The following is a 25,010-nucleotide window of genomic DNA, read 5'->3' on the forward strand; positions in this document are numbered from 1 at the left end:
GATCCAACCAGTGAATCCTAAAAGAAATCAGTCCTGAGTATTCATTGGACAGACTGATGTTAAAGCTGAAACTCCACTACTTTGGCCACCTGATGCGAACAGTCAACTCATTGTAAAAGAGACTGATGCTGGGAAAGATGGAGGGTAGGAGGAGAAGGGGGCAACAAAGGATGAGATGGCTGGATGGCATCATCGACTCAATGGACATGAGTCTGAGAAAACTTTGGGAGACAGTGAAGGACAGGGAGGCCCGGCATGCTGCAGTCCATGGGGTTGCAAAGAATCGGACACGACTGAGCAACTGAACGATAACTGCTTCAATTTGGTTAAAATTTAACCTCTTAAAATATTTATTTATCTGGTTGCACCAAGTCTTAGTTGCGGCATATAGGATCTCCTATCTTTGTTGCAGCATGCAGAATCTTTGGTGGCAGCATGCAAACCCTTAATTGTGGCATATGGGATCTAGCTCCCTGATCAGGGATTGAACACAGGCCCCCTACATTGAGAGCACAGAGTCTCAGCTAGTAGATCACCAAGAAAGGCCCTAATCTCTTTTAAAATACAGATAATTTGAAAAATTTTAAATTATAATAGGAAAAATTTGGTTTGTAATATTAATTTCCTTGAAACTTAGGGGGCCTGGAATAGGGAAAAATTATAAAAATGAAATGTATTTATCTTCACAAATTTGGTTAGGTATATATATAGTGAAAAAGTTAATTCTGAATTCTAAGTTTTAAGATAGTAGTAACCTATATGTTTCTAAAATATTTAGATAAAAATATATTTGGTCCACTTGTGGCAGACAGTCACATGCTTATAAATGGGATTGGAGTAAAAGCTTAATGAAAGCTGATGATCCATTTTCAGGCTAACTTTCCTACAATATAGACCCTTCCAATGTCACAAAATTTCATCCAGAACCATGACCACCAAAGCCAGCCAGGAAGTCTGGTCAGAAAGGTGAAACATTCTGATGTTAGCTAAAGATTTTTATTGCTTTCATTGTCCAGCAGTATCATAAACATTATATCATCATTCTACAAAGATACTGATGCTTTTTCTTTAGAATCATCTACAATCTGTCATATATTCTTAGAAATAGTCATCATTATCTTTTAAGAGTGTCTGATTTAGAGAAATGATGAAAAGTCTCTTTAAAGTAAGATTGATGACTACGTAAGTTGGTTCACACATTAAATCTTACTGTCCCACCCTGTGCCAGGCCTTAATCCTCAACTTTGTTCTATGCTTCTCACTTCCTTTTCAGAACCTGATGACTGAATAAATCCAGCTTCACATGCATGGGCTTGCGTATCCATGTCTACTGATCTGAGAAGAGTACTCTTGTAAAGGAAAGTCCCTTCATTCCCCTATAGTTCTCTCGAAGATCACTTTTCTCTCATCTCCCTTCCCTCAGATCTTCACAATAGTGATCTGAACATCACAATTTTGACTCTCTTCTTGGTACTATCCTAAAGGAAGCAATCGAGTGAGAGAGGATGAAAATTTTCAATACATTCTTTAAAACATGCTTTTGATATTTTTCATCATATGGGTTGTAAGAGTATACTGTGTAAACACAGAAGCTATGTTTACATAGCTATGAAAAACAGAACTAAGAATGTAGCTGAAGATATTCCAAGTAATTGTCTCCATCGTGATATTAAACTCAGAATGTTTTTTATAAAACATGTAGTAAGCAAGAAAATCGATATGCAGTTGAACTGAGGAGCAAAATAAATAATATTTTATTAAATTAATGCACGTGTAAACAATGACAAATGCAGAATTAGATATCATCTTTGCCTATATCATTTACAATGAAACACAAGACAAAGGAGTAAAGTGCCTTAGAAATCCAACACCACAAAAAGGCATTAAGATTCAGGAATGGAGTGAACAGACTTCACATCTTGCTGAACCAAAATTCTTGCTTGTGCTTCACACAAAACAAAGGATACTGTCACCCAAACAAGGGATATTGTGCAAATGAACGTGTACATAAAGATAACAGGAAAATTTCTGTTGGAGATTCTGTTTCTTCGGCCTTGATATATGGCAAAGCAAAGAATATTTTCCTGGTCAAGTGAGGAGGGAAGAAGTATTCTGGGATCTCCTTAGAGGGCATCTGAACCTTTGGAAAGCAGTATCTTAGGAGACCTGTGTAGTGGTAAGAACTGGTTGAACTCAAGGGTTCAGACAGCTCACAGGCCTCACAAACCTTTTCTGGCACAAATGAGGATCCAGGGTCAAGGTTCTTGACTGGAATTTCCAAAAAGAACACATATTTTGCAAGTACAACATCAAAGTCAAGTTTATACTCAAGAGAAAACAGAAAAAAAAAAACAAAAAACAAGTTTTAGACATGATTCTGTCATACAGACTTAGCAATACAGTCATCCTTTAAGGAAAGGTTGACATGGTACATTCTGGAAAATCCATTGTGAGAAACACATTCTCTCCTTGAGAAACACAAAATAAACCAAATCCAAACACAGTCACAGAGCAAGTACTCGACAAAGGCTGGTTGTCTAAATGTAGTAACTATTTGGTATGTACCACCCTGGGACTCAGAGGTTAGAGTGTCTGCCTGCAATGCAGGAGACCTGGGTTCGATCCCTGGGTCGGGAAGATCCCATGGAGAAGGAAATGGCAACCCACTCCAGTATTCTTGCCTGGAGAACCCCATGGACGGAGGAGCCTGGTGGGCTACAGTCCACAGGGTCGCAAAGAGTCGGACACGACTGAGTGACTTCACTTCACTCACCCTGGGACTGTAGCCTGCCAGGCTTCTCTGTCCATGGAATGCTCCAGGCAAGAATACTGGAATGGGTTGCCCTGCCCTCTCCAGGTGATCTTTCCAACCTAGGGATCGAACCCACTTTTTTATGTCTCCCATAAGATCAAATGTGGGTTTGATCCTTGAGATGGGGAGATCCCCTGGAGAACAGCAGGGCAACTCACTCCAGTATTCTCACCAGGAGCATTCCATGGACAGAGAAGCCTGGCAGGCTACAGTCCATAGGGTCGTACAGGGACACAACTGGTGACTTAGCATGCACACACATCTTCTGAAAGACACTAACAGGCTATGGAAAAGATAACCTAGAACAAACAAGACAGTGCCCAACCTCTGGGAACTTCACATTTGTTCTATCTACTACATAAGAAATAGTATATTAAATAAAAATAGCAAAGTGCACAGCAGATGCATAATGCATTACCACTTATGTGGAAAAGAGCAAAAATCAAAATATATACACATTTCACCAGTATTTCCACATATATTCACAGAATATCTTTAGAAGACAAATGAACTAAAGATAAGAGTGGTTGCTTCTGGAAAGGGAAACTAGATGAGTAGGAGGATGAAATGGGACTTTTTAATGTCTCCTATAGGACTGTTTCAATTTCGAATCATGAAAAAGTATAAATTCAAAATTCAGCGCATTTAAATAAAAAAGAAAACTGCTATTAACAATACCAGGCCCTATATAAATAAGCATCAAATTTCATGGCAAAGGCAAACAAATCAGGGGTAAATACAGTGATAGAAAAGGAATTCAAGAGCCATTTTCCATGGTTTTAAAGAATACTGACAACTCATAAACTGAAATCGCTTTGATTTTTAAAACATTTACGCTTTTCAACTGTCTAGGAACACACTGGCTGACTACCCAGAGAATCCCCTCCTTTGGAAGCTTTCTAAACTTTCCTCCTCACAGCATTTTTCTCCTCTTAACCATGTGCTATAATGGACCATATTGTAGCAATACAATTTCTTATTGATGTCCTTATTATACTATGAGCTCCTAGAGGGAAGTTTCCTTATCTTGCTCACATCTGTAGACTCTGCCTGATACAGTGATTGACACGCTAGGGCACTTCCTAAATGTTCACTGAAGGAACATGTCTTAAAGTAAAGCATAGCTGTAAATTATATTCTAAAAGGACAGAAGGTTAAAAAGTGTCTTTATTAATTTTTTAATAATTAAAAAAGAACATATATATATATGTATAACTGAGTTATTTTGCTTAATAGCAGAGATTGGCACAACACTGTAAATCAACTATTCCTCAATTTAAATAAATAAATAAATAAAAGGACGAAGGGTGACAGTTTTGGAAATCTGAAGTCTGTACCGCCTTGGTCAAGTTTCTGTACCTCTGCTCCCTCAGCTGTGAAACAGGTAGAATAATAGTGCTTACCACAACACAGTGGCTACAGGGATGAAATGAGATTCTGTGCACACATAGTCGTAAAGCTGATATTTAAATGTAACAGATATTTTGGTAACATATCTTATTTTGAGGTCTAAGAATAAGATTAGCCAAGTCCATTGAAGTATCAGTGGGTTAAATAAGGTATTAAAAATACCTTATACAAAATAATGGTTTGTTCTCTATGATTCCTAAGTACTGACAGTTATAGAGGATATCAAGTACTTTGCAAATACTACATTTTACTTGACACACACAAGTCATCGAGCAGTAAATTTGATCTGGTGACAAAATGTTAATTTCTACTACAGCATATCTTCAAAAGAAATCACTCACAACCACACTCACATGACAACACCCCACAGACTCAAAATAAATAAAAATAAATCATACTCAAACACTGGGATGCTCAATCAACCAGATGACAAATCAAGACACTGAGTAAAGGCAAAGGGCACTTCTGCAGGAACTGACCATTAAATCAAGGGAATCTCAACCTGTTTTCCTAAGATTAGTGATGGATAATGTGCATGGAGGTTCATCATTTAGAAGTGTCCTTTCTCCTTTTCACATGCATTGATGAGTCTTCCATCATTCGGAAGTACCCATGTTTCCTTCCAGGGTACCTTTATTCCTTCTTCCTTTGTTCTCCTCTTCTTTCTCAGCTTCTGTTTTCAGAGCTTGGGCTTTTTAAATTCTACATCATCTGCAGCCCCCTGGCCCACTGCATACCTCTGGGCTGATAAACCCAAACCACAGGCTGAGAATCCCTGTTTCAAGATCAGAAGTTTCAACACTGGATTACGTCTCCTCAAACTGTGTAGCTGGAGAGTGAAAATGAGAAACATAAGATACATTTACTAGAGGATACAATAAGCTTTCAACAAGACAAAGAAACATTATATTTACGCCCAATTCCCTTTACATGATAGACTGTAACCACCTACCATGGTTTGCCAGGGACTGTCCTGGTTATGAAACCGAAAGACTCATGCTCTGAGAAAACCCTTGCTTCTTGGCAAACTGGCATGTGTGTCACCCTAAGAAGCTCCAAACAACACTCACTAACTAGCTTTACAACACGAATGAGTGTTATGGACTACATAATGAAACATGCCTGAGCTTGTCCAGGGTAATTAGACTAACTTTAAACTTGGGCTTATTGTGAAGTTTGGTTTCAAATTATGTAAGAAGAATCAGAAATCTTAATATAGTTTTCTTCTTAGTTCAATGATCTTGATTGGGTGAGGTCTTTCTGGACTTCTACAAATGTAGACATTTGTGGTGAAACAGATTTAAGTGAACAGGTTGAGAGTTAGGTTCCATGGTCAGGTTGCTGCTGCTGCTGCTGCTAAGTCGCTTCAGTCGTGTCCGACTCTGTGCGACCCCATAGACGTCAGCCCACCAGGCTCCCTCATCCCTGGGATTCTCCAGGCAAGAACACTGGAGTGGGCTGCCATTTCCTTCTCCAATGGTCAGGTTAGCAGGCTCCAAAGCCTGATTTTTGTCAAGACTTGTATTCTTGAGTAATTCATTTTATCTTCTTGACTCTTTGTTTTCTCCACTATAAAACAGGATAATCTAGTATTATCCTGGGATAATAAAAAAATAAATCTTCTTTGATATTGTGGAAGGAGAAGATTGGGGTATTGTTCATGAAGCAGTACACACAGTGCCCGATATAAAAGTTTTATCTATCTACCCATCCATTCATCTATCACCCATCCACATAAATCAACTTGGTCCCCTAATGCAGGGAGATGTTAGGATGCAAAGCAAAGGACCTAGAAGAGAGAAGCTGCCTCCTTCTCCCACCTCCCAAAGGGCCATCCCTGTACTCCCTTCTGCTATCTCTAAATCTCAGACTGTGGGAACCGTTCTTATATCAGAGTCGTGAGACAAATAGGAGCTGGTAGTTCCAACACTCAGCATTCAGTAAAATAAGGGGAGATTATAATGACAGCATTCCCCTTGTTATTTAACTTTTTGTTTCCTTTCTTCAACTTCAAATCCCTGCTAAAATTCTTACCATTTTGTTGCTTTGAATTCAAATCTTGGGTGCCACATTTTTCTACATCCATCATTCTCACTTGAAGAAAAAAGTCATTTTTATTTTCCTGTAATACAACTATACATCCCACACAGTAACTCAAGTTTAAATCCTAGGTTCCTATGAAATATTTCTAATCCCTTAGGAAATCTGGTAGACTTCTTTTTTCCAGGGGTCCCAACAGTTTAGGACATATATTTTTGTTCCTAAATTTTCTTCAGGGGTATATACTTTTATTTTTTATTCTTCCCCCACAGATGTACCATATCCTGAAACACTTTATTATACTTTATTTTCCTAGCCCTTTCTAATGCCAGTTAATGATTTTTCACATGGAAATGCAAGTTGTGGTCACAGCCACTTCCTTGGACAAATCAGCACCACCTCAGGATCTTCCTATCACTGAAATTTGATCCATATAGTCTGGCTGTCTCAGTTCTCTGTTCATTAAAAGAAACTGACCACCACTCCCTCAATTACACCACTTTCCCAGATCCACCCACCTCTTAAGGGGTTGTAGGGAATTTCTCAACAACTATTGGAATTCCCTTCCATTTTCCACTTCCCTATTTGCCATCAGATAACTCTATACACAGATCATCATCGGATCCTTTGGTATACTTCTCAAAGCACTGGGGAAATGTTTACTCTGAATCATCTTAAAATGAAAGGAAACTATTTGAGTAGACACATTTTCCTGAATTTTAATTGTCCCCTTGGGTAAATAGAGAAATATACACATTAAAATTATTTTGAAAACTATATAATACCTTCAACAAACTGCTCTGTGGTAAAAGTACTACTGTTCTACATAAGGAACTATTTTTATTATTTAAAGCTCCCAGAAGCCAGATCAATATAACAGTGTAACTAACTCAAGACAAATTCAACTGAAACCAACAGGCATTTTAACTTTTTCTTTCCGGTAAGTCTGTGGTTATTTGCATGACAGAAAGAAACTGTTTAACATTTGGTCTTCTTCAACCTCCATGCACACCCTTTTCCCCATGATCTTCACCCTGCAACCCTGCACAGCTTCACTATAACTGCTGTGAAACAGTGGAGTGTCTTTGTGCTACCTTGCAGAGGCAAGTCAGGTTTGCCTGCAGCATTGATCCAGCTCTCACCCCCTTAGAAATGTTACTACAAGTGTTTACTGCCACCCTCCAATTCAAATGATGCTACAGAACGATAGCTAAAAATCTACTTTGCATAATTGAAAGTTGGCCCTGGAAGGGAAGGCTAATAGAAAGGCATTTTATAAATCACTGTTTCCTGTTAGGGGCACCCCTAGCATTTGGGGTAGAATAGTTTTCCAATACATGGGACTGTCCTGCATGTTACAGGAGATGTAGCATCCCTGGCTCTGCCCAGCAAGTGCCACTGTGACAACAGTAGCACTTGCATACATTTTTCCACAACCCCACCAGAGACTGTCACAATAAAGGAAATACCATCTCTTTTCAGACAGAAGATGACTGCCAGGGTTACATGCAGGATCAAGAAGACAGCTCCCAGAATCACCAAGTGATTCCTCTTTTTTGCTGGATCTGGATATGATTCTGAAAAACAAAATAAAATGACACTGACTAAACATAAAATTTTCTTTGGGAGGGACCAAGAGAAGAATCATCTTTGAAGTTTAATTTAGGTTAGCATTTTCTTAAGTACCAAAAGTTCCTTTCCAGTGAGTGGCTGGAATGGTGAAATACCTCAGACATGAAAATGGGGGCAACATGGAAAACTGGAAGCAGCCCAGGTGTTGCACAGGTGGACCTGGGGTTAAGCTCTGCTGCTACTCACTAGTTTTGAGTTCTCTGGCAAATCACTTAACCAGTCTACAAAATGGAAATGATACTGAAATTTTTGTGAGGCTAAATGTTAATAAAATGCTTTTCACAGGGAGTGGCCACTCAGTATTATATGATAGCCTTGATTATTTCACTTCTTGCATTCCTTAATATAAAAGCTAGCAGTCTACTGCACATGGCAAAGATGCAGTGTGATGGCTAACTGGCACTCCCAAAAGAGCTCCTTCTTCCCCACATCTGTGGCCATGATTGTGGATCACGGTTTGCTTTTTTTCTCTCCACTGTTTGAACACCTTGGGACATGTAATCATTGGTACTTTTCACCAATCTATCTCTAGCCCCCTGCAGGAAGAAAAGCGGTCTTATTGCACATGATGCTCAGAGACTAACTCCCACCTCCCACCATTAGCCATGATTCGTGATTACCTAGTTCAAGTTTTAAAGCCACAATCATAGTCAGTCTTTCTCTAGGAGCCGGCAGTTTACAAAGTCTGTTAATAACTTTATGAGTTAGGTGTGCCAAGTATTAAACAAATAAACCCCCAGGTGACAGACGAGAACATATATTTCAAACAGTTAGCTGAGTTAACCCTAGGTCTTCCCACAAGTACGTTGTTATAAAACAGCTTTTAAATGGCAGGGAAATACTAATGCAGCTCCTTCCAAAGTGACTCTTTAATTTTCTAAACTGCTTTTGTTCTTTTTGTTCTTAGGACTACCCTGGATTGTCTTTTCCTATTGTTTGCCTTTTCTATTCAATTTTTGGTTCGTTTTCTCTGAAGTATCAGAGCTTTACTGTCAACATCTAGTGGGGGAGAGCAGAGTGTGGTGAGAAGTGCCTCTGAGAAGACCTCTGGGTTTATATTAACATCATGCTCTCAAGGCTCACCTTCTCTAAAGGTCTGAGCCTCTCACCAGATTATATCCTGCCTTTCCCACTTCTGTAGGAAGGTGAGATAAAAACATAGCTGATTCTGTGTAAACGAGTCTCAAATCATCTTCATGCATTGTAGCCCATGTATTTCCAGGATACTGTTGCCCAGTAGGTTATAACTATGTAAGAAAAGTGAAAAGCATAGAAGAAATCGAGTCGCTTGCCCAGGGGAGCACAGATTTATGCACTAAGAAGACTACCTTGGAGGAGACAGAATGGGCAGGAAGGCACTCTCCCATCTGGAATAAGATAGAAAAGTACATCCTATTTGTTTCCTGCCACAGAAACTCTGGAAAGAAGGAAACAGCTGTGATGTACTCAGATCTGGATTCCTGAAACACGGCCTGAGTTGAGTCTTCCCCTCAGGTGCTACTCTGGATGCCCCCAGCCACAAGAACATTTCTAACATAAAATGAGATTGCCTGTTTTATTATCCATTTCCTGAAGAGTGTTAACTGTTTCTTACTTTTCTATGAGCTTCCAATGCCTGGAACATACAGCATATTGAGTAAATACTTGCTTAATGTTTACTAAGTAGAAATATGACTCTGATGAATGGAGGTGAGGAAGTAGAATGCATTTTGTAAATGTAGTTCATTCATATAAATATAGTTTATTCATTCACTCAACAAACAATGAAAGTTTATGATGAGCAGGCATCAGGCTATGTACCAAGAGACAATACTAGGCACATTTTAATTGAGATGTTCAGAATATTACCTGGGATGACCAACTCAGCTGTGTTGTTTTCCTCATGACCTAATCTCCGAAAAGTGCAGTAGAAAATTTTGTCAGCAGTTGTGTTGATTCTCAGTGTGCTGGTCACATTGAAAAGCTTTTCCTCCCTCTTGGAACTGGAAATGGTGGTTTTGCCACTCAGGATTTGGTGATCGCTGCTTCTCCAGATGACATCAGCTTCAGGGTAACCCTCAGCCTGACACGTTAGTTCATGTTCAGAGGTGACTGGATCCACAGAAATTGTGTGGTAGATTTTGCGGTATGGAGCTAGGTCATGAACAAAAAGAAGGCATGGCTTTCATTTAACGCAGAACTAGACATGTGGCTTTTTGGTCTTGTCAAGCTTAAATAGAATACCAATCCAGGCTGTTCTCAGAGAAATAATCTTAAAGCTCAGATGTCTCAGCAGTGGAGACATGCTGGTAGTTCTGCCTCAACTCTTCCACTCATACTTGGGCCTAGTTTGGGCTTAAAGGAATATCTATCTTGCTATAAAAAGTATATTGCTATTTTTATTGAGCTCAAAGTAAATGTACAGATTGTTTTAAAAGCGAACTTTCGACTTTAAACCAGTAGTCTTTCTGTCCAAATATAAAACATGTCTGTCCATTTATTCGGGTTTTTATATGTTTCTCAGTAAAGTTTTATAGTTTTTACAAAGGACCGAATTCTTAAATTTATTCCTGGATATTTTCCCTTTATTGTTGTAAAGCTGTCTTCATAAACACAAACCTCTCCAGCTGTTCAACACTGTTTTCTTACATTTTATTTAATAAACAGAAAATTTCATTTTGATATGCCTTTCACTTTTTCAACTTTACGTGAATGATCAGAAATTAGGAATGAAAATAGTATTATGTAATGACATAATAAAAGTTGATACATGTTCCTGAATGATACTTTTTAAAGTTTAAGTGCATTTATAGGATTCTAGAATAGTTTTAGATTTACAGAAAAGTTGCAAAGATAGTACAGGGTACCCGTGTACCTCTCCCCCAGTTTCCCCTACTGTTACCACCTTACATTACCATGGTACTTTCATCCTAACTAAGGAGCCAACACTAGAACAATGCTCTTAACTAAATCTTATACTTTGTTCCATTTCACCAGATTTTCCCTAATGTCCTTTCGCTGTTCTAGGATTTCATCTAGAATACTATATTATGATACTTATTTTTTTAACTTTTTAGCTGGTTATTTTAATAAATCCTTTAACTTCGATTAAATTTTAGAGCATTAATTTGGGATGCTTTTAGGATTAAGATATCCAATGTACGGAATATTTTAGTAATTAGTACACTTACATTGCTTAAGAACTTTATTTCATGTTTATTCATTACATGTTATTATTATTCTGTTGGCATAATTTTTACTCCTAACAGTTTAGTGTTACCACTAATGGTATAAGAAGAAAATATTAGAACTTACACTCATATGTATTTTTATCATAACAATTAAGAAACAATCTAAGCTTAACAAATTTTACTGACTGACACTGCCCCTCACTTCGTATGCCTCATGAGGGTCTTAAAGGAACAGAGGAATTTTATAACACCAAAGGGAGGACAGTGACTTGTTTGAGATAATTATAGATATTCAGGTTCTCTTATCTAATTTTAACTAAACTAACCTGCTTACAAAATGAATAGCTAATTAAAAGGTTTCCCACAAAGAAGATGAGCATTGAAGATGAGCGATAATTCAAGCAAAAACCAAAACGAAATGGCAGGAGTGATACGTCTTACCACAACTCTATGAAGTAAAACAAGTACCTAACTGAACAGGGCAAGGCATTGCTTAAAAAAAAAACTTCACGATTATCAAGACCATCCACTTGGGTATCGATGAATTTCACCTGAGATACACTCTGCTTTGAAATATTAGCTGATGATAGTGAAGCATCATAATTAGTAAGACATTGAAAATATTGTTTATTAAATTATCATGTCATCTTTTTAAAATTTTTAAATTTATAGATTGTCCAATGTATTTTCATATGAACCATATGAAATTGGTGGTGTTTAATTTCTTTTGCCTTTAAAACTGTCAATTTCTTATGACATATTCTATATACTAGCACAAATATATTCTTTATAAACACACAAACACATAAATATATTAGTTAAACATGCCTTCCTGATGGGATAGGTAATCAATAACATTTGCAGATGACTGATTTACTAGATCTGGAGTACACATGTGCTAATCCAGACCAGGAAAAGTTAACAGTAGTTTTAAATCAATATATTAATATAGCTCAATACGCACTTTGGAGGTAAAAACACAGAAAATAAAACCTGACTGTTAAGGGCAGACCTCAGAGCCAAATTGCTTGAGTTTAGAACCTGGCTTCATCACTTAATAGTTGAATGAACTTGGAAAATTACTTAAATTTCTTTGGATCTCAGTTTCCTCATCAATGAAATGAGAAGAGTAGCATCACATGTCACTTACTCTAAGATGTTACCTACTGAAAGATACATTCAGATTTCAGAGCTAGTAAAATGTGAAAAACATGCATTTTTAACATGATAAGCTCTGACTCCATAGAGTCATTTGAGGATTAAATGTGGTAATACAGGTAAAGTGCTTAGGATGGGGCCTGGCCCTTAAGTACTACAGAAGTGTTCATTACTACTGCTATTACTGCTAGAGTTGCTCTTCCTCTTCTCACTGCTACCAAAATGCACTCACGCGGTATTCTTTAGAAAGTACTGACAGCTCCTGATGAACAGCCTTGGAAATAAATTTTTATATATCCAAACTTGTTCAAGTTTCAAAAATTTTAGATTTATCCTCTTTGAGGAAATACATCATTCATTCATTCAAGAAATTTTTTTTTATGTGTTCCTGTCTTACTACTACTCTCATATGCCAAGTCCTAGGAAAACAGCAATGAATATAACAGACCAAAGTCTCTCTCTTTGTGGACTGCATGTTCTAGAAGAAGGAGAGAGATAATAATAAAATATATAGGTACATTTATATGATATGTTACACAATATATTAGAAGGGGTCAAATGCTACGGAAAAAACTTAAACAAGACCGGTTGGTGAATTTGGGGGAGAGATGGGGGTGGTAAAACAGTTAATCCTTGGTCCATACAAACAAATTAGCTTTATCAGGATTACTACATATACTTTGCTCTTTCAGTTGCCTAATCCCATTTAAATTCTTGAAAGTATAAATGGGCACTTCATTTTCCTGGCTATAGGGTTCAATGTTTAAGGAAAAAATAACATTTTCAACTGAAAAGTCAGATGTCTGAGAATCTGGTATTTAAACAAAAACGAAAGGTGCAATAACACCAAAGTGATAATAATTGAGTTAATCTAAAACTAAACTCAAATATTAGTTTTGAAATGCTTCACCTTTAAAATCCCATGGTGACTGAACTCCCTGTGGGGAAGCTGTGAGACCACATGTTTGCAGTGATGGGAAGAGAAGCTCGAAAGCTTTACTGGTGAAATTATTTGCATATGGAGATGACTCAGGAGTTATACTTCCCTGAGTTGTAAAGCTCATGTAAACCAGCATGGCTTCAGTGCAATGAAAGCTTGGTGTCTGGCTTGCTTTCAAGCTCAATGTAACCTCCAAGACCACTGTGTGCAAATGACAATGAGATGTTCTGGGACTAGGATGCCAATTTAGTAATTTACAATATGAAATGGAATGGTCAAACAAAACACATCCTCAAATCTAGCTGCTTATCTGTTTTGCTCCATCAAGGACCCCACCTTGGAAAAACCATCAGTGCTGAAAGGTTTTCTACAGTGTTAAACTATAGCAAAGAAAATCACAAATCCACAAGGGACATTACAGAGCCCAGAAAAACTGGAGGAAAAACTTTACGACAGGGACAGCTTTCCCACTCTCTGCATACTCCCTACAGGTTGATGAGAGACTCTTCTTATGGAAGCAGAAGCTTATACTCTGTACTTCCTTCTAATCCATTTATGCCAGGCTGATACTCTTCCTACCCACCCAAGATCCAACAATGCTGGCTGTTCATGGAGCGAAGTCTTGATCATTTCTTTAATACCTTGAAATATAGTATGCCTGATAACTGCTGATAGACTGAAGAAAAGTTAAAAATCTCAACTTGGGATCCCATCAGCTTGTTTTTATAAATATCTGCTCTGGAGAAACATACGGTAAGATAGAATTAAATTAAACCTATTTCATAAGACAAGTGAGATTTTGACAACAGTAGCATCTGAGCCAAAATCAGAGGCCCAGCGATGCACCATGAAATAAGACATATTCCTATATAAATTTTATTTTGAGTGTATAATGATTAGTTACTCTTTAATGATAAATGTTAACTTTTCTTATTTATATTACAGACCTTCAAATTGATGCTGAGGTCAGGAATAGAAACACCAAGGAATGACTATTTAACTCTAGTCACATATTAAAAGGTCATCATGTGAAAAAAAGAAAGCAAGCAGATACTCTCAAAACTGTGACTATAGATGGCAGATTCCAACTCAATATCAGAAAGAAATTACAAAAGGCTATGGAAGGGAGGTCCAAATGACAAGGGTATCATCGCAGTAAGTATGTGAATAAAAGATCCTTTGTGGAGATTTATTTGGGTGTTTGGACTAGCTGCTCTAGTCTGAGATTCTTTCAGCTCTCAATTTTGTGGATCTTAACAGTGAAAGCAGAGGTGGTCAGCTAAGGTGTTTTCCTTTATTTAGCTAGCTGCTGCTAAGTCGCTTCAGTTGTGTCCAACTCTGTGTGACCCCATAGACGGCAGCCCACCAGGCTCCCCCGTCCCTGGGATTCTCCAGGCAAGAACACTGGAGTGGGTTGCCATTTCCTCCTCCAATGGATGAAAGTGAAAAGTGAAAGTCAAGTTGCTTAGTCTTGTCCGACCCTTAGCGACCCCATGTACTGCAGCCTAGCAGACTCCTCCGTCCATGGGATTTTCCAGGCAGGAGTACTGGAGTGGGTTGCCATTTCCTTCTCCATATTTAGCTAGAAGCAGTCCAAAATTTTGAACCCAGGTGACCAGATATCATATTTATAGGTCAGTACGTAGGAATTGGACATTCACAGTTCTTCTTCAACACTCCAACATAATATTGGCACAGATTTTTAAGATGAAAGTGTACCCAGTGAGCACAGTTCATACTCTCTTCATTTATTCAATACTTGACATGATTAATTTTTGCCTTCATAGACTGACTTCAAGTCTTTTTGAATGTGAAGTTTACAATGGGATTTGTTTTTAATATATTTATTTTCATTTGACATAGAGAGTTTCCAAGGAAGGAAAATGCTGGCAGACCTCATAAAACTGAGAAATAGGTACTAAATTTAAAAATTCCTGGAGGAACATACAAATAGTGATTATTACCTTTGCATGCCACGGAAGATATAGTGGCAAAGGGAGGAGAGACATTTCTGTAGTTCATTGTATCCTCTTCCATAGTATGTGAATTATTTGCAAGTATGTGTATACATATTACTTTTATAATAATAAAAAAGTGAAGATTAGGAATTTTTAGGAAAACTGAATGTACTGTGAAACATGACTGTCATGTTTGGCTCTAGATCTCTGGGGACTATCAAATAGGATGTGCTCAGGCAACGCTCATTGGATGGGTGTGCGAGTGAATGAAAAACAGACTGCTGCTGTGGAATGTGAAGCTGGACTCCCAAGAACGAAAAGTTCAACACTAGATATGGTTTTAACAAAGACTGTGCCTTATTACCTATAATAAATCTTACCATTGACTTTCAAAGTAATCCGCTTGTAGTCGGCACCACCATAGCTGATCAAGCAACAGTAAACCCCTGCATCCTGCAATTTCACATCTGTTATCTGAAGCGCAGCCTTTCCCAAGGAGAGCTGGTCCTTCAACAGCTGGGCCCTCCCACGGTAGCTACCGTGCTGAACGTTCGGGTCTTCCTTCCCATTCACAAACTGAATAATTTTCTTATCCTCCATTTCCCAGTAAACAACTAACACAAGCAGGTTTAATTGTTTGTCTACTGGGAATCTGCATTCCAACGTCACATTGCCGCCATATTCTACCACATACAGGTCCTTGGGAACTGTGATAGTAAATGCTGGAAAGAAAGATAACCAATCTTAAGAAGATGAAAAATTCCTCAAAAAATTTATAGAATGAGTCTAGGATTTACAGAAGCTTTATCTGGTCACTTACATGATAATTACACTTACAGACTTACTTCCCTGAAATATTTTATCCAGTGAGCCTGAGGCATGTTTTGGGATGCTATATCTCATCCCCAAGTTAGAATAATAAAATTAGCTAAACAAGTTGTCCCAAAATTCATAAATATACACTACTGTAGAACTATCACATAGTAAAGGGGTACTTATAACCAGGAAGACTGTTTCATGTGGACATCCCCAGAATGTCCTTTGACTAGACACTTACTTGCCTTTTACATAGTCTAAATCATAGATTCCAATGGATCTCTCTACTTATTGCCCCAAACTCTTAATCAGTTGTCTGGCCAGAGGTAGATGAGTACAGAGATTTAGGGAGTATCTCAGGCTGATGCAGGTACTGTGTTACCCTGACATTCCATGTACGCTACAATTCTTCCTTAGAATATACTTACTGGAAAAAACAGGTCATAGAGCAAGGTGGATAGAATGATCCTGTCCTTACTTAAATATGTAAAAGTATACACATAGGCCATTTCCCCAGATATTTTCAGTAATTATTTTTGGGAAACAGATAAAGGATAATGAGTAATGGATGGGCTTCCCAGGTGGAACCTGCCTGCAAATGCAGGAGATGTAAGAGATGCGAGTTCAATCCCCGGGTTGGGAAAACCCCCTGGAGGAGGACCTGGAAATCCACTCCAATATTCTTGACTGGAGAATCCTAATGGACAGAGGAACTTGGCGGACTACATTTCATAATGTTGCAAAGAACTGTCCAAGACTGAAGCGACTTAGCATGCACACAATGAGTAATGGATATGGGTGAATTTTGTTTCTTTCAGTGTGTCCATACTCCTTATATCTTTGTCCAGTGAAACAGGTTTATGAAATGTATTTATCAATTATAATAAAGGAAGAATAGAAAGTCTTCTATATAAAAATTATATCCATTTTATTATTTCACTTTTGATCTTATAGTTAAAATATTTAAAATATAGAAACTAATGAAAGGATTTTGTGTCTTACCTTTCAGCAAACAACAGTAAGCCATGAATGTTAAGACACTATATATCCTCATCTTTCTGGAATGACCTAATTATGGAAAACAGAAAAAAGGAAACTCTTTTACTCAATAATTGAATACCCATAATTGAATATGGGACTTGGTAGTTCTAGCTGAAACTGTCTACTGATAACCAGACAATGACTGATTTGTAAGTGTTAAAATGCAGCAGGGAATTTAGAAGTTCAATACCGTCACATAAAATCCCATAGTCATATGAATCTAAATGAAAAAAAAATACTATGATGAGACTTTAAAAATTTAATTACAAGGCCTGGAAAAAACTTGTACACACAAAAGAAACCAAGATGAAAATATTGCACCCAAATTCTCTCATTATCTTACAGTTTTTTTTCTGCAGTGTAACATCTCTAGAAATCCAAGCTTGCCCTATACAAAATTTCAAAGCAAGCAGAATCTGACTTCCATGTCTCCCACCCTTCAATGTCTTTTCTCCCCAGCAGCTGAATACCCTCATTCTACTCTTTAACTATTCAACTCTTCCAGATTATCATCCAAACCATGCCAGTTCTCTTCAAGATGCCATTTTTCCAAAATCTCCTCTTTTGCCCTTTGCTTATCCCAAATTATAAATTATATTATATTCCCTCAATAAACTGATTGCACTAGTAGGAGGGGGAGTGAGAAGGAAAAACAGTTGGCTTCAACCACTTCATACTAAGATGTGACTCACTCACAGCCTTCTTTCAGTGGTATCTGCCTCGATTCTACTCTTCATCGTGTCATCCTGCTTGAAATTCTACCAATTCTTTAACTTAGCAAACATTAATTGAGTATCTTTTCTGTGTCAGGCACTATTCTAGGCATTAGAGATATAGCAGTGAACAGGAAAGAAAAATCACTCTCCTCGAGGAGCATATATTCAGTAAAGGAGTTAATAGAGAAGATTTGTGCTATAGTTCAGCAAATCTGTTTACTTATTAACATTTTCTCATGCTATACATATATTTACACACTTTGAAGAGAAAGCCAGTTTTCCCCCTTAAGAGTCTCTGTGACCTTTGTATACATAAAAAAACTCACAATTGATCAATTAATCAATGCTACACATATGTAAGGCAGAAGGTTTATGCCATATATATATAAATAGCTCTAAAAATCAGTAAGAAAACTACACACAACCCAACAGGAAAATGAGCCAAAGGTTCTACTATACAGTTCAGAGAATAAGAAATACAAATGACATCTAAACAAAGGGAAGGATTCTCAATCTTACCAATGAAGAAAAGATAATAGTTTAAGACACAAAACACCATTTTTCACTTATTTGCTTGATTAAGATTATAAGTATTCCTAATATTTAGTTTTTATGAGGATATGAGGAATGGGTTTCCTTACTGACTACTGGTAGGAATGTGAAGTTATATAACCCTTTTTTTTTTGGAGGGCAATTTGGTAATCTCCATTATAATTTTAAATGTATATGCCATTTAGCTTTCACTTCCTCTCTAAGAAATATATCTTATATAAACAAAAACACAAGCATATGATAACAGACATCAAAAGATTTTAGAGGTACTATCTGCTACTATCTAGTGGTAAAAGCCAGGGATGCTGTTAAACATCCTAAAGTGCCCATGACAACCCCTGCAGCAAAGATATATCTGGTCCCAAATGTCAACAATGACAAGGTTGAGAAACCTTGCAATCACTGTGTATTTCAGTATATATTTTCCTTCTAGATTTTCCCCTATGAAACTTTTAAAAACCATTAGACACACAACACCCACTTTTTTCATTTAATATTTTGATGAATATTTTCCATTTTGCCACACAATACTTGTAAGTATCTTATTTAGTGGCTCCATAATGTTTAGTTTCTCTGTTGTTAGGCAAGGTATTGTGTTCAGTTTTTAAAATAACTTAAGTATTTGTGTATTCATCAAATACTTGTTAAGTGCTTACTGTGTACCAGGTCCCAGGTTAGGCCCTGAGGATAGATTTTCCCCAAGTAGAACTACTGATCAAGGAGAAAGAATATTTTCTTAGTTCTTGACACATGTGGGTAACTGGTGCCAGTTACACTGTGTCTTCACCTACCACTTATTATATGTATGTATATATATATATATATATATATATATACACACACACATATGTATATATGTATCCTAATTTAATTATAAAAAACAAGCAAAGAACTATTGAATAAAACAGGCACATTAAATCCACTCATGGATTTCAACTACTTTTTCCAGTGTTTATGACATTCCTTGATGGAGTTCCTATCTCTTAATGAATCTGGTTGAAAATTTTAGAGGTAAGGAGAGTTTACTGGAAGGTGAGGAACTAGATCTGATATTTACCTAAGTCCTCATTATACCTTCTCTTCCAGGGCTCCATTCCCTTGGAGTACAGCTATTGTTAGTGAGGGAATAGTAGGGGGAAGATACGAGACCAAGTAAATAGACACGGTCTTTGACCTCTAACAGTTACCTGGTGGCTCAGAAGGTAAAGTGTTTGCCTGCAATGCAGGAGACCTGCGTTTGATCCCTGGGTCTGGAAGATCCCCTGGAGTATGAAATGGCAATCCCTCCAGTATTCTTGCCTGGAAAATCCCATGGACGTAGAAGCCTGGTGGGCTACATACAGTCCATCAGGTTGCAAGGAGTTGGACATGACTGAGCGACTTCACTTTCTTTCTTTCTTGACCTCTAAACCCGACATCAGGGCAGTTGGTCTAAGATAAGTACACTAACATCTTCTTCAGGTAAGAAACTCAGTATAACTAAATTCCCAGACAAGAACTGAGACATTCAAAGAGCAAGAAAATGTGAACTAGGAAAGAAGTGATGGTTCATTCAGGATGGGGAAGCAGGTTTGTCCCTGGGGGAACCCAGTAGACCAATATGGAACTGATACTACTTCTCTGTCTCACCAAGGTAGGGTAGACAGGACAAAAAGTCAGGGAAAAGAACTCAAGTTTTCTTAAAAGCAAGGACTGTCATGTTACCTGTTAGTTCAGGGTTTCCTTTGATTTTTATCTGATGTATATGAACTACGATTTTATTTTTAAAAATTCCTAGAGTTTGAAAATGTCTCCAAGCAAGGGGAAAACCTACTCAACTAACAGATCAAGATAGTTGATCTATTAAACCTCTGTGCTCATATTCAGTCTCTCTAGTTGTGTGCGACTCTTAGAAAGCCTATGTTGTCAAACTCAATTAAATGCAACTAAATCCTGTGCCCAGACTCCCTCCCTTTAGTCACCCTAAGCTATTCTACATTTCCCAGGCGTGGCTTCAGTTCCACAGTATTTCTATGGATTCCTTTAAGAACACACTAACTATTGTCCTGTAACCTCTGCCTACTCTATTCCACTGTGGGGGGCGGGGGGAAGTTGATGATGATGATGATGATTATTTTAAAGAGCATCACAGTTCTAATAAACTGCTGGGCAACTGTCAGTATGAACTGGCACAACCTTTCAAGGCAATTTTCAATCTGTATCAAAAGGCTCTTAAATCATTCATACCCTGATTAGTTGTTATACTTGTAAGAGTTCACCTGAAGGAAATAATCACCAATGTTCCAGCTTTTACAAGCAATGAAGTTGGGTGAATGGCTAAAATAGTAAACCTCTAAATAATCTTGATATCCAGCATGAGGAGATTCATTTTGTTTGGTTATCCAGCACCATGGAATGTAGCCATTAAAAAAAAAAATCACATTTTTAGAAAGCGATTTTAGAAAGCCTAGAAACTCATCCACATTAAGCCAAAAAAAAAAACAAGGTGTAATAATGATATGACATCCCTATTAGACAAAGCCAAACTCAACTTTGATATAGGCTAGGCAATGGCAACCTACTCCAGTGTTCTTGCCTGGAGAATCCCAGGGACGGGGGAGCCTGGTGGGCTTCCGTCTATGGGGTCACACAGAGTCGGACACGACTGAAGTGACTTAGCAGCAGTAGCAGCAGCAGGCAGCAGCAGCAGCAGCAGCAGGCTCAAGGTGTTAAGAAATGCTTTAACATTTTTTTCCTCAGGCTCCTTATTCCTTCCTTCAGGACTCCTTTAGTCCTCAGAGCAGACAGAGCAAAGAACTCCGGTTCGGGTATCCTGGCTCTTACGGCAGGAAGGGGCCTCAGGAGATGCTGCGGGTGTGAGGACTTACCCAGATCAGACTGCTAGTGAGCGGCTGAAAGTGTACTACGACTCAGGTGTCCTGACCTCCAGCCCAGAAATTTCCCTCTAGACCCTTTTACCCACCTCAGGACCACAGTCATGAACGCGCAGAAACATGTATGTACTTACAAGATAAGCAACAGTAAATCCCGCCTAGCGAAAAGCTAAATTTGTTACTTGTTCTTATTAATTTAGACAAGTAACCGGCTCTACAGCACCGAAACCATCACATGCTTTCCCTTTCCCTTCTCCTCTCTCCATCCCAAAGAAGGGGTCTATGTGGCAGTCCTGTTTTAAAGTGCCAAGCAAGTGAGGCAGCCCAAGACGCTGGCCAGTGAGCGAGAACGCTCCCTACCTGCCGGCGGGAGAGTCGCGGCTGGCGTGGAGACTTCGGCGCTGTGCCCGCACGGCCAGGGCCACCCGCCGCTATTGAGCTCGCGTGGGTGTTTCTCCGCCCACTTTCTGGCCCGCCCCGTAAGCGCCGAGGGGACTGGATTTTCTTACCCTGACCCAGCCATGAGTTGGGAAATAAGCGCGTTTTCCATTCTTGGAATAAAAACGATAAATAAAAGAAACCAAAAGTGAAACTTAAATCCGGCTTCCCGTAAATCAGCTTTTTTCAAAGAAAAGTTTCAAAGATGAAAACAAATTATTATTTGACGTTTTAAACAGTATTTAGAAACAAACCAACGTCGGAAATCATCACAAATGTCCGACGTTGGTTTTACTTTAAGAATCCACACTCTAAATTCTGCCATGAGGTTTCCCCTTTCTGATAAAAGCTCTTTTTACAAGATATCGGATCATCCTGACATAACTTGATCTACAACATATAGAAAGTAAAACGATATTTCCCTCATTACTCATTATACCTCCTCTTCCAGGCCTGGATGGCGTTGACTTTTTATTTTGAAAGTAGGTGTACGTGTATGATAGGAAATGTATTTTTAAAACGTGGATTTTGTCACTTCCTCAAAGTTCCTCGACATAGTGAAACCATAATTGCCTTGTCATTAAAATAACTTCCCATCAGGACTGACGCCTTTTAAGAATGCTCTGGGGATCCTGCTATTTTGCCTCTTTGAGATCCAGGTTAGGGTAGCACATTCTAGGTATGGGTTGAGAAAATCCTCTGGTAACTCCGGATCACTGACTGCGGGCAAGCTGAAACCACGTGACTCACACTGAGGAGGCCACAGGATTGCTTCAAGCACCACCGAACTTCTAGGTGCATCTCTCTTGCTCTTTCCTTCTGGCTCTCTAGGGCAGTCTCACTGTCCATCCCTCCCTCCCTTTTCTTTCTATAATAATTTTAAATTGATAAATTGGACTGTTTATTATTTGCCTTTCCCGTTTATTCATCTCATTGGGCAATTCAAAACAGGGATAATGAATGAATATTGAGATGCTCCTTGTCATGGTTAGGCACCTGCTTCCCAACTAAGGCCTTTCACATTCTTAGAATATCACATATTGTTTTATTATTATTATTATTTAACTTGGAAAAATACACAAGATGACACTACCTTTAAAATCTGGTGCGGGGTATGAAATTCTCTTTAGCCTTAATAAAACTGTAATGGACTTGGAGATTTAGCTCAAAGCTCTTTGAGACCACATGGTGGAATAGAATCATGCTTTTTCAACTTAATCCTCTGTGATATTTTCTATTTAACCAGTTTCATTTTTCTAAAAATGACAGTCAAGACCCAGGATTTTCAAGACCTGCTATTGGGGTCATGATTATCACACTACCACTAACTCACTGAGTTTTCTGGAGCAAATAATTTACTGAGTAAGCAGATAAGTAATATCCTCTTAGATAGCCTCTATGATGCATGAATAATTTTTAAAACTGGGGGCCAGGGGGATTGTTTATTTGTTTTACCAAAACAGTGTTCAGGGTTTACATAATGATCAGCAGGGAAATCAGGAGGTGAGTGGAATTTGCCTTTCTCTGAAGCTGTTGATGGGAATGGAAGGTATTTACTCAGTTTTCTGCTTGATGATTTACATATTAGTAATCTGAGGGTTTGTGATTTTGTTCATCTCACCCACCTGTTTCCACCTTTCAGCCATTCAGATTTTCCCATACCATTTATCAAGCTTAATGGAGTTTGTATATCTTCTGGAGTTAGAAAAACAGGATGAGTTAAGAAAAAAATAGATTTTTATCACCTCAAAGAAGTATATGAAAATGTAACAACCAGCGGGGCATTACTCCCAAAACCTTGTTCAGGTTTTGTGATTTGGGGGAAGTGGATGGAGGAGTACTCAGACAGGAGATGAGCAGTGGGAACTCGCAGCTGTAGAACTAGTCACCTACCTGATCATCTCTAGAATCACCATGTCCTGTTCACACACCCCCTCACTCTGTTCATCTTTAGAGGTGAAAAACTCATCATTGCCAATATCCTGATTCTCAGAGCATTTCTGAGGGTCACTTGCATCACAGTTGACTTGGGATAGTTGTTTAAACACAGATTCCAGATCTCTGCCACAGGCCTGTTAAATCTGGGGGTGGTCCTGAGAGTCTACATTTCAACACCATCCCCACATGATTTACATGCACACTGAAGTTTTTAAAACTGATAGCATAGTGTTTAAGGAAAAAAACTGAATGAAGAATTCTTTGCAATTACAGTATAAACCCCCTTCTTTCATTTAGTTTAGTTAATTGGTATCAATACTACTCTTGACTCTACCTCTGCCCTTTCTACTTTCACTCTTGCCCCTGAAACAAGCAAGATGATCTATGTTTGTCCTAACCTTAAAGAGATAGATTTCAGGATCTTACAAGTGGGACTGAAGTGATGCTAGCAATTTCCTGGTGAAGGAGCAATTTCCAGTAAACTTTCTTGATCATCAAGAACAGGACATAATAGAAATCCTTAAAAAAATTGTCAAATTGCTTTGTTTTCACTAACAATGTAGATAATGAATTTTATTGTTATATATAAAGACAACATCCAGATTTTGCCCCATGTTCTATTTCTTGATTACCTAGATTTATAAACCACAGTTGTATGCTACACCCATTCCTTTCTCTGTCCCCATTCACCAACTGTCACCATCTGTTGCCTCCACCTTTGACATCTATTCATACTCCTATAGTGAAAGTCAAAGTGAAGTCGCTCAGTTGTGTCTGACTCTTTGCGACCCCATGGACTGTAGCCCACCAGGCTCCTCCATCCATGGAATTTTCCAGGCAAGAGTACTGGAGTGGGTTGCCATTTTCTCCTCCAAGGGATCTTCCTGACCCAGGGATTGAACCTGGGTCTTCCTCATTGCAGGCAGACGCTTTACCGTCTGAGCCAAAGGGAAGCCCCACAGGCTGGTGCCAAACAGATCTCATGGAGCAGAACACTTTACCCTGGTTATATGATTTGTTGTTGAGTGGCTAAGTAGTGTTCCACCCTCTTGCGACCCCATGGCTGGGCCTGCCATGCTCCTCTGTCCATGGAATTTTCCAGGCAATTTTCTGAAGCTGTTGCTATTTCCTACTCCAGGCATTGAACCTGCATCTCTGGCATCTCCTGCATTGGGAGGTAGATTCTTTACCACTGCACATGACCTGGGAAGCCCAGGTTATATAACTGTTTAAAATACAGGGGCAATTAATGTGTGTGGATGCCCTAGGGGTAGCAGCTGTTATCACCTGACACCCATACTCATATGCTACTCTTACTTAACAATGACTGTTTTTGTCTCCTTCCTTTCTGTCCTGAACTGGAGAAGAGCTGGTCAGGTGAAGAGCTCTTGGCTTCAAAGGCCAGCTCCCACATCATGGATACTTTAAAAGAAAGACAAGGCCTCCAACAATGTCCCTTATCCTCAAGGAATTCACAAACACAGATATAGATAATTATGACTCTCATAAGTGTGGT

The 25,010-nt window shown here is 38.5% G+C and overlaps 1 protein-coding gene across 2 annotated transcripts; it reads right to left on the reverse strand.

Annotated features, from left to right (window-relative positions):
* Positions 1-1,731: 1,731 nt before the first annotated feature.
* CD274 (CD274 molecule) lies at positions 1,732-21,644 on the reverse strand. 2 transcript variants are annotated; one of them, XM_055428270.2, is made up of 7 exons: positions 21,479-21,643; positions 16,939-17,004; positions 15,501-15,842; positions 9,743-10,027; positions 7,732-7,839; positions 6,257-6,316; positions 1,732-5,051 (listed from the first exon to the last, which is right to left on the reverse strand). In XM_055428270.2, exons 2-7 carry the CDS (start codon positions 16,988-16,990, stop codon positions 5,029-5,031), a joined length of 870 nt encoding a protein of 289 aa, XP_055284245.2. In that variant the 5' UTR covers positions 16,991-17,004; positions 21,479-21,643; the 3' UTR covers positions 1,732-5,028. The 2 variants fall into 2 exon arrangements, with proteins under 2 accessions (XP_055284245.2, XP_055284246.2); XM_055428271.2 differs by lacking the exon at positions 6,257-6,316 and having other exon boundaries at positions 21,479-21,644.
* Positions 21,645-25,010: the final 3,366 nt, after the last annotated feature.

The sequence above is a fragment of the Moschus berezovskii genome, chromosome 7 (genome assembly GCF_049115385.1).
Source record: "Moschus berezovskii isolate FMDL1 chromosome 7, NW_MosBer_1.0, whole genome shotgun sequence".
In the NCBI taxonomy this organism is placed as follows: Eukaryota; Metazoa; Chordata; class Mammalia; order Artiodactyla; family Moschidae; genus Moschus; species Moschus berezovskii.